The sequence below is a fragment of the Hippoglossus hippoglossus genome, chromosome 21, assembly GCF_009819705.1.
Source record: "Hippoglossus hippoglossus isolate fHipHip1 chromosome 21, fHipHip1.pri, whole genome shotgun sequence".
NCBI lineage: Eukaryota > Metazoa > Chordata > Actinopteri > Pleuronectiformes > Pleuronectidae > Hippoglossus > Hippoglossus hippoglossus.
This window is the reverse complement of record NC_047171.1, coordinates 15,298,739-15,311,476: the sequence shown is the minus strand read 5'-3', so window position 1 is coordinate 15,311,476 and position 12,738 is coordinate 15,298,739. Positions and strand designations below refer to the sequence as shown.

Genomic DNA, 12,738 nt, shown 5'->3' with positions numbered 1-12,738 from the left:
TGGAAATGTACTGACAGAATCTATAACACAAAAACACACACACACGATCTATAACTTTGAAAAAAGCACATATATACATACATATCAACATATATATAGGAGCAATTATCGTAATTATAGAGGGTTTACTTTACATCTGAATTGGCAGCAATATTTCATCTATCTTACTGTCTATAATGATATAAAACCACTTATCAATTAAAAGCAACTAATTAGGGCCCGAGCACCGAACGGTGGGAGGCCCTATTGATCGCTCTCTCCACTAACCGCAACAGGCTTCAAAATGCCTGTGCTCGGGCCCGTTAGTGCTACAACGTAGCCCTAGTTATTATTATTATTTGTATTACTAGTAGTAGTAGTAGTAGTATCATTATTATTACTTACGTCCTGTAGATGGCAGCAGGAGGCTTTGATGCTTTTTCTCCAACGCAAATCTGATAAGCGAAGAAGAAGAAGAGGAAGGTCAAACTTATAATACTAATGTAAGGGAAATGTAGTTTTATTCTTACAGCTTTCACGTTGACTGATACAGCAGAGTGGCAGCTGCTGCCCTACAGTTCCCGACATGCCTTTCGGCGTGAACCCCTGGCGACAGTCGCCTGACGAATGATGAATGAATCGATCTGACACTGAACACCGAGTTGTTTTTTTCAAACGGGAGAAGCTCAACACCGTTTTTAATATCACGGTAAGAAAAGTAAGAGCGGAGACACACGTCATGTGTTCCGTCATGGATCAGACACAGATAGATCGTGTTAGCATGTTAGCATGTTAGCACTGCACACAGAGTTCCTCTACGTGCTACTGTTAGCAACAACTCCGTAGAAACGTCTAAATTGTCCAAATCACCGTTATTTATTATGCATTTAATGTTGGACACTTGCGAAGCTTGTTGAAGTGTTGTAATGTTCAAGTTCGTCCTGATGCGACTTTTCTAACAAACAGACATCCTCAATAATGTGCTGGAGCTAACTCTGCTTTATGACTGCTGCTATTATAGACAGGTTATTGGTACATCATCTTCATCATCTTCATCATCGTCAGTGGGTTCACCAGGGAGTGTCAGTGATCATTCAACTCAGCAGGTTGGTGCATAACAAGTGTCACAGCTTGAAATAGAGTTCAAACTTTTCCCTGCAACGAACTTTTCAATGAATCCATTCAAGTCTGTCAATGTACAGGAATTTAATCTGCAACTATTTTCTTGACTGTTCAATCAAAGTCAGTCTTCAAACATTTAGGACGTGGTTCCAGGCTCCGTGTGAAGAGTGCTGCTTCTCTGGTTCTTCATGTTGCTGTTAACGTGATATTTGTTTCTTGGATCGACAATTGAAGTCGACCTCTTGAGCCCAATGATGTTGCTTTTTTATGTTTTACTGGCAAAACAATGAATTGATTAAATTGTCACATTGGTTGATAATTAAATGAATCTGATCTTCAGTCGAAACCTTTTAAAGAATTTCTAATTCTATGGTCTCTGATAAAATGTGATGAACTTTTTTGGGAGTTCAATTTTTTGACATTTCAGAGATCAAATGATTTATCAATCAAGTGAAAAAAATAATGTGCATTTTATTCTACGTTAATAACATGTTTTATTAAATGCATGCCTGGCTGAAATGGTTAGTCAATTAGAAAACAAATATTAATATTTTTTCTTAATATTAACCCTGAGGTTTGTGTAGTTAATGCAAACATACTAAGCCTATCTGATCCTTCTGTTCACAGCACAGCCATGAGGAATCTTTGGACAAAGGCCGGTGTTTTAGGTTCAGTGTCCGTAGCCTTTGGCTCAATGCTGTGGTCCCAGAAAAGCACAGACTCCGACCATGTTGCCTCCAGTTGCACGGCTACTGACCCAAATCCCAGTTCTCCCTACGAACTAAAACTGGTCCAAGTACTGTTCCGACACGGTGCTCGAACCCCGTTAAAGTCGATACCTAATGTGATGGAGGTAGGGCTCTTTTTTCTCTTCGCTAAGTTCTTGTGATGAAGATAAATGTGAAGATAAATAACAACTGTGCGAATCATGTTCTGGGAACATTTGTCTCGTCAAAGGTCCAGTGGGTGCCAACGCTCTTGGAGCCTCCAGCTCACACCCACATCAACTACGTGGTGACGGATCTTCACGGTGGCCCCCGGCCCTCGGCGCCTGTAGAAGACAGCTATCGGAAAAACCTACTGACTGTGAGTAGGTGTGTCCTGCAGTGTTAAATTCAATGAGTCAACGAAGGCGGTGAGGGAACAACATTTAATTGCAGAAACTTGTGTCGCTGCTTCTGAGGCTTTTTGGGAAGGTAGTCACTGAATATGTACACAAACCCCGGTTTTATTGCAATATTGTGTAACAGTAGAGTCTTAAATGATAAAGTACAAAAAGAGGCCTTTGTCAGAGCAGACATTCAGACACGTAATAGCAGGTGTAAACATTAACACTGACTAAACCTGACATTGTGCAATCTGACACAGTTAACCTGGACACTCCCTGGGGCCAGAGGATCGTCAGAACAGTCGGTTCATCTGTGCTTTCCATGTTATGACGGGTTAATGTCGGTCAGTGACAACTGATTGAAAAGACAGGAAGCGTCCCGTGGATACAGAAACGGCTTCTGTATATTCTCATATGAAATCATTAATTCCCCTCACCGCCTCTGGTGGCCACGAATATGTATTACAAAGAGGCCTTACGACCCTGGACAGGTTCATTCATCCTCCTGCTAGCTGTCATACCTCTGAGCTGTGTGTAGAGCTTCCCAGTGAGGTAGCGTCCCATCTGCCTGCTGCTGTTTCCATGGAAATGTTCGATTTCTGTGTTGAGTTTAACCGCGTTCAGCTTTTCCTAAACTAAATCCCGCAGCATGTACTCCTGCCAAGCGTGTGCTGCTCTCACTTTGGGCTCCTGCACGCGACGGCAGGTGTGTGTGTCCGTTGGGTCATACCTGTGAGTAACACCTTATCCCGTTTGTCGCTCTTCTGGCAGGGTGGCACGTTCCCCGGCCAGCTGACCACGGTGGGCATGCAGCAGCTGTACGAGCTTGGCACGAGGCTGAGGAGGAAGTACATCGAGGAGACTCCCTTCCTCGGCTCCACTTTTAGTCCGGCTGAGGTCTAGTAAGTGTTGCACATCTTGACAGGTAGAAAGAGCACAAACAACTTATCGGTGCCCCACAGTAACATTGGGTTTATGAGTTCAGTGCAAAGGATATCAGCCTAAATGCTTTTCTATTTTTAAGTTGGCTGCCTTCCATGACCCCTTTTTTTTTTTTTTCATTTTTAGTGTGCGCTCCACTAACATTGTGAGGACCATTGAATCTGCCAAGTGCCTGGTTGCAGGGCTCTTTCAGCAAAAACAAAAAGGTAGTGCAGACACCCTGATGTGCATAATGTTATTTATTCTGCTCAGGATCTCATCTCACCCTTATATCATTTTCTCCTCAACTTGCAGAAATTGTTCACATATTAACAACGGAGGCCGAATCTGAAATCCTGTACCCGAACTATCACGGATGCAAACTGCTCAAACTCCTCGGCAGGTATGTAGAGTGAAATCGTCTCATGCCCAGCACACAGTCAGGCCTCGGCGATCCTGTGCGTTCGCCACCCAAAACTGGAACCTTGAATAATGTGTTGTGCAAAATTATAAGCAGAGTTGAGATGCCTCTGACAGGTTGTCATGGTGTATCTGTGTTTCGCGGCTGACACTGTATGTTCTGTGCAGCCACCGCTGGGCAGAGTCATCCACTCTGCCAGACATCGCAGTAGACCTGCAGAGCATCCAGAGCGCGCTGGGCATCGCCGCTCACCAGCACGTCGACTTCATCCTCATTAGGGACGACATGGTTGCCAGAGAGGTGACACTGCCACATCACGATTCATATGACTTTTATTAGCTCCCACCACTAGCTATCAGTACACATATAATTATTATGAAGATGCCGAGTAGGCTGCAACCTGCAGAGATTCAACATATTTTAGAAAGTAAAAAAAAATGCATCCAGCAGGACTTGAGTTTTAAATTGTTTTCACTCATTTCTCCTTATTTAAGATCATTTAAAATAAAGGCATAGATGTAAAATCTAAAGACTTCAATCAGTGAAAGAAAATCATCAACGGACTTTTTTCAAAGCTAAACGATAAGAGTAATATCAGATTTCGGGGGGGATACTTTTGTAGATGTTCAAATGTATTAATTTCAGTGCACAATGAGACCACTACACAATCTGAAACAAGATGGAGGGACGGTCCTACTGAGCTTTGCTGAATTTACTAATTTCATTTCATTCTCAATTTTCCTTATCAGGCAAAACCTGCCTTTTATTCTCACTAATTATGTTCAGATCCACCTGGTATCAGTTACAACTCATTCAAATGATTAGAACGTTTCATACATTCAGCCACATTCCATTCAAACACAAAATAAATATGTGTGAATGATTGATAAGCTTTTTCCTGGGGTTTTTTCTACAATAGACAGCATTTCGTAAAATAATTATGATGAAGGGGGAAAATGAAAAAATATCTCATAATGTGACAGAAACTGGAGTTTTTCTTTGTCTGCTGGCGCTGCACAACACGGCTCATTGTCTTGTTTCTGCACATCAACAGACACACGGCCTCCCCTGTCCGCCGGGGCTGGACACCTGGAGGAACAAAGTGGAGCAGAGAGCTGTGGATATGATCTGCCATGTCTATGAACCCAGCAAGAGGTTAGATTTAACAAAGTCAACAGAGGGTGGACCCTGTCAGAAGGGGTCGATTCACGGTTTTACAATAACCCTCTATCACTGTCGATAAGGAGAATTCACACATAGTTTAGTATCAGGTTCAACGGCTCATTTCCTTCTTCTGCTGTGCTTCTGGCAGGGAGAACTTGCAGCTGTGCGTGGGACCACTCCTCCACACATTGTTATCCAACCTGGACGAGAAAGTGCAGGGCACCTCATCGGAGCCAAACAGGTTGGACACCTCAGGACCAACACACCCAGTCACACACATCGTTGTCTGGGTTTGGCCTGCACGTGTTCCTCTGTTAACATCCTCTCTCTCTAACAGGAAGCTGTTTTTGTACTCTGCACATGACACCACGTTGATCCCCTGTCTGATGGCTCTGGGGGTTTTTGACATGAAATGGCCACCGTACGCGGCTGATATCACCCTGGAGCTGCACCAGCACCGACAGACCAATGAGGCCTTTGTCAAAGTGTCATACATAGACCAGGTACGTGGGGGACAATGTGTCCACACTCATTTTGATGAGCCGTTGCATTTATTTGGGATTGACTCAAGTTGCCTGTCTCTCTTTAGGATCTACTTATTCCAGGTTGCAGTGGAGTCTACTGCCCCCTGCAGGAGTTTAAGGAGGCCCTCTCGGCGTTCTCAATGAGCTCAGAACTCTACCAGTCACTTTGTAACAGCACAGGAAGCTTAACCGAGCCCTGAACCCACGACACGCCGTCGCGTCTGGACACAGCTCCTCATGACACATAACTCCGACACCCGCATCATGTAGTTTTTTTTTCACGTCCTCAGTTTACATTCCATTATCATTATACCTCACTGTAGAAAGTCCTGGATTACAGCCTCGTTCCAGCATATTACAATTATCTGATATCACATGCTTAGCACATCAGTGTTTGTTGGCTTTGTGATAAAGGGTGGTGTTATTCCTTGTGTTCCTTATTGTCAACACATCCCAAAAAACTACAATGAAACCAGGGTTGTCTAAAATGATCAAAATCAGATCAAAAATAAGGATTCTGTGCTGGATGAGACCTTTTCCTAAGTTATGTTGTTCTCACTTAACCCCTTGAGTGAGAAGCTGTTTCTGACTCCTGTAGTTAACTTGAATATACGTATATATTCTGGTCTCAATGTGCCCCAATATTTGCAGGTTAAATTAAAGTTTTCTGACTCAGTCGAAAGCTCAACATGAAACACGAGTGAAGCACAACAGCATGAAGCCGAACCAACTATGCAGGGACAGATGCGCTGTAGAAATTACACTGCCACATTATTTTATGTTTACATTTGGCAAATTCAAACTGGCTCCTCACGGCAAATATTGATATATGCGATTTAGATTAATCACAAAAATTGGAAGTGCTATAAAAACAGATCACAAACACATGGTTTAATTTTTAAAAAGTCTTAGTGAATGGTTCTCGGACATGGGGAGTACAGTGTGCTTCGGTTTGTTGTATAAAGGAACATATCCTCTGAAATGGTGTAACTCCTGCATCTTAAGTTATCGGACAATGAAGGCATTTGGCACACGAATAAACTGAATCAACACATTCTTGCTCATGGGATCAACTGGAAATGGGGCTCTTTTGGGGATTTGTTGACAAGAAAAATACTGAATATTATCTGCCTTTTTCTTCAAAGTTTAAACCTTTACTGCACTTTAGTCTTAACAGCAATAATCTTTAAGGTTGAATTCATGCGGCATCATTATATCCGATTGTTAATGCTGTCATTGTTCATTTAATTCTTTCATATCCAGTCATTCCTTGGGGTAATTCCAAACATTTCATGTACTCTATCTGAAGTGTATGAAGAGTATAAAGTGGATTGTACATTAGTGTAGAGATGGACTTCTCCATAACCATGTAAAACCTGCAGAAAGGGAATTATTCTGTATGTTGAAGACTAAGTTGCCTTTTTGTGGGGATTTGCTGGTAGTAACAGACACAGTATAATGTATGAACACATGCCCATTCCATATGTTTTTCTGTGTTACAATAACATGTATAATACCTCATCAGTGGGAGTTTCCAATGACCAGCGGCATAACATGTAGTTTGATTTGGATTTGGGAGGAATAAATAAAGAATTTAAATCAGTGGTGTATTTTTTTTTTTTTGGCAAGTCATGTACATGACTCTGAAATATTCAGACCAGCTAAGTAAACAAGAGTAATTAGAGTTAGAATGCGCCAACATGCTCCCATCTATTTGGAAAGTGTGGCGTCCTCTGAAAATAGCTCTTGCTAAAGCACCTCGTGATAAACTGTCAACGCTGCATCTTGGTATAACTCGTTCTTGTGGAACGTCGGTGAGCCGGTTTGACAGTACAATGACAAAAGACACCTCCCAGTGCGCTTAACTTGACTACATGCAAGTAGAGCCACGTAGACACACGTACACACACACACACACACACACACACACTACATGGACAACATGTATATACCAAAACAATATCTTTTATTTGTAGTCCATCACCACAGCCCTGGTAGGCTATTCTGCACCAAAGCCAATGGAGAAACACATGACAAGCTTATACAATAGAGAAAAGAGAGGAAGTCAACTGGATGGTAAGCAGTACTTGTTTACATTTCCGTGTGTCTCGCTCCGGACACCACACCTGCCTCACTAAAATTTTACCAGATCTACCTAGCGCTAGTTCTATAATACCTGGCATACCTGCTATGGCATTTGAGCCACGCCTGTCCCATTCTGCTGACCATTGGGGGGTTTATTGCTGTGGGAATGATTATTACCCAGAGTCAACAAGAGAGTCAAAACAAAACAGGAACACAACAGGAACAAGAAGAACACACAGAGCACATCTGGGTAGTAGCAGTATTATTCACACTGGTGAAAGTTTGGAGTCCTGAAAGTTTTAGAGCACCGCGTCAAATAATCATCCACAACTTGAAATGGACAAGAGCTAATCGTTGTGCTGCAAAGCTGCCAGGACGCGCACACTTGTGTTGCAATTAATGGTAAAAATAGAGAAAGAAGACGCTTTCTGCAGACGGTCCATGTTTGTGCTTTTTTAATAATACTATTATCTTAATGAGGTCATAGTTTGGTTTGTTATACACTGGAGTTACAAAGGAAATTAAAATAGACTAAAATTCGAATAGCCCACCAATGGTAAACAGTACAGTATTTTTAGGGGGCATTCCTCCCCCAGTGAAAGTTGGGTAAGAGGAGTTGAGAGGTCACTGATAGAATGCCTATACATACAGACACATACATACATAACACACAAACATACAGTCTGTCAAGCACGCATACGCACTCTCACACGTATATACTGTACAGAAACAGTCAAAACAATGGAGCGAGAGACAAGATGGAGTTCCACTAAAGTCTTCACAAAGCACAAATTCTTCTTATTCCGTTCTCTTGTTCCATACCACTTTCATGAGAAATTTGTTTGTTTTTTTTAATTTGAAAAAAGTAGACATATACTGTAGCATCTCCACGCTGACTTTTAGTTAGGTTGATTCCTCTTTGACGATGTAGTCATCTTTATAGTCAGATAATCAAAAAACACAAGAACAGTTTTGCGAATTCGATGCACAACAATCCCATACATTCTGAAGTTCATGAGTCAAAATTAAATGTTCTTGTGGCAAAAAGTACTCCAAATCTGGGCCTGTCCTAGTCTCCATTGGAATAGTTCCCACAGGACATTACTGTTTTGTATTATACTTCCTTTATTTGAGTCCATCAGAGTTTTCTTAACACTCTAAATGTCATGGTCTTTACTCCATCCTTGCATTTTGTCCAAGAACATTCTAGATACAAGGTTTCTGTTGGATTAGAACATTCCAGGCCCCGGACTGAATCCCATGTCCATGTCACGTGGCCTCATCTGACCCCCCATCATCATTGTCTGCTGTGGGGGGCCGCCCATGCCCTGCAGTGACATCATCATATTAGGTGAACCGCCAGGGCCTGGGTGGGCCATTTGTCTCCCCTGCATCATCCCTCCCGGACCCCCAGGGGACATCATCCGGTGCTGGGGACCCATCATGCCCTGGCCCATGAATCCTGGTGGCCGCATCGAGTTGTGGCCGGGGTTACCCATTGGCATATCTTGGGGGCCCATTCCCCCACCAGGGCCCCCAGGCATCCCCCCCATCCCCTGCATGGACATACTCATCCGTGGCGGGCCGTCACCCATCATGCCCTGCATCGGGAAGCCAGAGGGGTGAGGTGGTTTTCCCCCAGAGTTGTCTCCTCCACCTCGGGGGAAGTAAGACAGAGTCTGGCTGGGCTTCTCTGATGGGATTATCCTGGACAGGTCAAACTCAGGAATGCCAGACGCTCCCGGCCGCATCACCTCGTGAAGATCTGCATCACTGAATCCACCTTGCATGCTGTTGAACTCTGGACCTCCAGGGTTATTGGGTTTGCACATAACTCCATCACCCCCTCCCCCATGAGACATGTTCCCCATCCGTCCTCCCATAGGTCCTTCTCCCTGGAAGCCCATGGGATGGCCAGGAAAACCTTGAGGACCAGGACCGTTGTGTGGGGAGAAGGGGCCTTGCTGCGAAGGTGACTGGGTGAGGGGGTATCCCTGGCTTCGATGAGGGTAACCCATGCGTCCCTGGCTCATCATTTGTGGGTTTGCCATACCTGGGTCTTGGGGATTTGGTGGTATCATCATGCCATGAGGCATCATACCTGGGCCCATATTAGGGGCATTTGGAGAGGGCATCTGTGAAGGCATGCCATGGGAGAGGGGCTGGGATCCCATTGGATTCATACCCAGAGGGCTGAGGGCTGGCATGGGTCCTGCATTTCCAGGCACCATCATACGTGGATTTCCTTGGTGGTTCATTGCCATACCTGTATGAGCAAGAGAAACATAAATTTATGATATATTATGTAAAAATCAAAGAAGAAAGAAAGAAACAAATTAATCAAGAAACAGAAACACTTCAGATGTCGTACCATTATTGTTCACTGAAGGCAGGTTCGGGGAGCGAGCCGGAGGCGAGTCATCATCAGAGCTGGCGACTGTCTTTATGGCATCATGGTAGAGTGGGGTGGAGCTGGGCATTGCAAACTTGGACATGCGTGACATCATGATGGAGAGAGGGTTCTGGGATAGAGTAGGCTCAGGTGGTATGGTGTATGGACTGCCAGACGGGACGTTGCCTGGGTGGGACATGGAGCCAGATGGACCCCCTGATTGAGGGGCTGAGGGAGGTCCGTTACCACCTAGAGGATGGCAAGATGAGCGGGAGATGACATGACAAGGAAATGATAAAACAGTGTTGACTTTTCATTCTGAGGTAGTTTTTATGTGTTATGGTATTAGCAATAGTGATACCCCTTAAATAGTCATGCTTAACCCACCCGTTATAATGCAGTGGCCATAAGATGGAGCCATTGGCCCATAACCCACTCAACCCCATCCCTCATACAGTTGTGTTAACACATGAGAGATGTACCAGATTGCCTCCACATCCATTTGATTTTCAGTTTTGTAGACAGTGTTTGTCAATATCATCCAGTATTTTAAAAGGTGATATTAACAATTGCAGAGACCAGACTTTTAACAGACAACTACAAATGTATCACCAAACCATTTACGACAGTCCCTAATATGATATATTATCAACATTCGAAAATATGCACTGCAAAATGAAGAAATAAATATTGTAAGAAGAAGCAGTGGAATAAGTTGATAAACACAGAAAAGGGAAGAAAGTTTGTTGTACCTTGCTCCATATTGCCCATCATATTTGGTGAGGTGATACTGAGGGGAGGCTTGCCACCCTGAGGTGGTATTCCTGGACTCTGCATGGGGGGTTTTGGTGAGGAGGCCCATCCTGGAGAGGGGTTAGGAAGAGAAGGAGACCTCATATGAACAGGAGAGGCGCCTGCTGATCCCATCATGGAGTGGGGGGATTTCATTGGTGCTGATGATTGGGGAGGTGGAGGGGCATTCGGGCCTGTGGGACCAGTGAGCATGCCAGCCAGCTGGGACGGTGTCTGAGGCGATTTAAGATTTCCCGAGGGAGAGCCCATCATTGGGGACTGCACTTGCCTTAGAGGTGGGGACTTAAGTGGGTTGACACTAGGTGAGTTCCCCCCTCCTGCTTGGACATTTAGATCTGCTGGCTTGCGACCCCTCTGAGATTGTGAAGGGCCACCAGAAGGGAGGTGGTTCATACGGCCATTACCTCCTGTTGGTGTAGATCTGTGCTCTGGACCAAAGGCTTGTTCTGCATGTGGACCCCTCATTCCTCCAGGACCACCGGGGAATGGCCGCCCAGGCCCCATAGGAAAGTCTCCTGGCTGTGTCTGCTCAGGGAAGACAGGACCCTGCATGGGCCTGCCCTGTGGACCCATATTCTCCATTGGAGGTCCTCCCCCTCCTCTCATTCTCATTATCTCATCTGGACTCATATTCATGGCAGGATCTCGTAGTTTGGAAGGGTGCATGTGCGGTCCCGGCCCAGGGCCAGGACCCATGCCAAACTCAGGCCCCATTTCTCTACCCCCCATTCCTTGAAGCCTAGATGATGGACTCATAGGACCATCCCCGGGCATTCTAGGAAACATACCCATGCCATTACCAGGTTCCATTCCACCTCTTTGATGGCCCATCATCCTTTGCATGTCCATCATCATCCCAGGAGGGAGGCCCTTCTCTCCACCCATTCCTTGGTGGAACATTGCTTCTTGGACTGACTGAGGATTTGGGAAACGCTCACCACGACCCCCTGGACCAGCAAACATTCCCCCAGGTCCTCCAGGGAAGCCTCGTGCGTCTCCCATCCGGGGGGGCATGTCATCAGGCCACCCCATTCCAGGCCTTGGGGGACCTTCCATCTCAGGATTCATCATACCAGAGAAGCCAGGCATTCTCTGCATATGTGGAGGCATACCTCTGGGGCCAGGGCCCATGCCCATTCGTTCTTGGTAGTGCTCTGGTGGACCACCTGGACCCCCCCACATCTCTCCTGGCCCCATTTGGTAGGGAGGTGGGGGCCCACGCATCATGCCACGTGGACCATGGGGGTGCATCATCATGTCTGGAGGAAGTGGCCGGTGTTGCATTTCTTGTTTCTTCCTTTTCTCTTCATAAAATTCCTGTTGTAATTTCAACCAAGCCACCTGTTCTGGGGTCATCTGATCTCCATCTCCACAGCCCCCTGGAACCCCCATATGTGGACCCATTTCATCTTGTGGAAATGGGGGCATGTCCCTGGGACCATGCGGTGGGCCAAAGGGTGGGCCCTGTGGACGGGGGCCTCCTGGCCCACCTGGTGGGCCGAGGCTCTGCGACTGTGCCATCATCGCCTGTAAGGGGCCCTGCTCAGACCTCCGGGGTGCACCATCAGGGCCTCCATCATGCGGTCCACCATGAGACTGCGGGGGCCCAGCTTGTGGGGCATCACGGTCATCAGGGAAAAGCATGCGCTGGATATCTCGTAAGGTCTGCAGAGACCGCTGCCGATGCTCCAACTGTTCTTGGGACAGACCCTCTGTGTTGGCCTCCATGTTCAGCAGCTCCTGGGCCAGCTGCTGCTGTTGTTGCTGCTGCTGGGGTGTCAGTCCCGAACCACCAGAGCCTCCACCCTGCCCTCCTTCACCTGTTGTTGGAGGGTTGAGGCCTGCCTCAGGTTGGGTGACAGGGGCCTGGTCAACTGGAGCTGTAGTGTTACTGGGGCTAGAGCCAGGAAGATTTTTGGATTCCATGCCTGCAGCAGATGACCCTTCCTGTGGAAGAACACCAGGCTGGCTCCCTTGGTTTGAAGGCTGGGGTGGGGCTGGCTCTGCCATACCAGGTAAGGACGGTTTTGATCCAGGCTGATGGCTCTGATCTTGGGCATGGGATGAGGGCTGCTGAGGAGGCTTAGAGTCATTTCGGAGAGCACTTGCTGCATTGTTCTATAACAAAGAGTGAGATAAATAGGATTAAGTTATGATAGTAATATGATGCTGGTGTTTGTGAGCTTATGTGAGTAATACAAAAAGGCCT

The 12,738-nt window shown here is 45.9% G+C and overlaps 2 protein-coding genes across 6 annotated transcripts in view; one reads left to right on the top strand and one right to left on the bottom strand.

Moving 5' to 3' along the window:
• The first annotated feature begins 517 nt into the window (after positions 1-517).
• Positions 518-5,837, top strand: acp6 (acid phosphatase 6, lysophosphatidic). 3 transcript variants are annotated; one of them, XM_034574782.1, is made up of 11 exons: positions 518-688; positions 1,729-1,954; positions 2,059-2,187; positions 2,981-3,111; positions 3,278-3,357; positions 3,446-3,533; positions 3,719-3,851; positions 4,606-4,706; positions 4,864-4,956; positions 5,053-5,218; positions 5,305-5,837. In XM_034574782.1, exons 2-11 carry the CDS (start codon positions 1,736-1,738, stop codon positions 5,437-5,439), a joined length of 1,275 nt encoding a protein of 424 aa, XP_034430673.1. In that variant the 5' UTR covers positions 518-688; positions 1,729-1,735; the 3' UTR covers positions 5,440-5,837. The 3 variants fall into 3 exon arrangements, with proteins under 3 accessions (XP_034430673.1, XP_034430674.1, XP_034430672.1); XM_034574783.1 differs by having other exon boundaries at positions 518-697; positions 5,305-5,831; XM_034574781.1 differs by lacking the exon at positions 518-688 and adding an exon at positions 853-1,085 and having other exon boundaries at positions 5,305-5,831.
• Positions 5,838-7,186: 1,349 nt separating this feature from the next.
• bcl9 (BCL9 transcription coactivator) overlaps positions 7,187-12,738 on the bottom strand; it is a 29,927-nt gene continuing 24,375 nt past the window's right edge. The window contains exons 8-10 of one of the 3 annotated variants that reach the window (XM_034574011.1): positions 10,469-12,647; positions 9,696-9,965; positions 7,187-9,590 (exon numbers count right to left, since the gene is read on the bottom strand). In XM_034574011.1, coding sequence (XP_034429902.1) covers positions 8,554-9,590; positions 9,696-9,965; positions 10,469-12,647 — 3,486 coding nt within the window. In that variant the 3' untranslated portion in view covers positions 7,187-8,553. The remainder of the gene's footprint in view (positions 9,591-9,695; positions 9,966-10,468; positions 12,648-12,738) is intronic. The other 2 variants (XM_034574012.1, XM_034574013.1) reach the window with 2 other exon arrangements.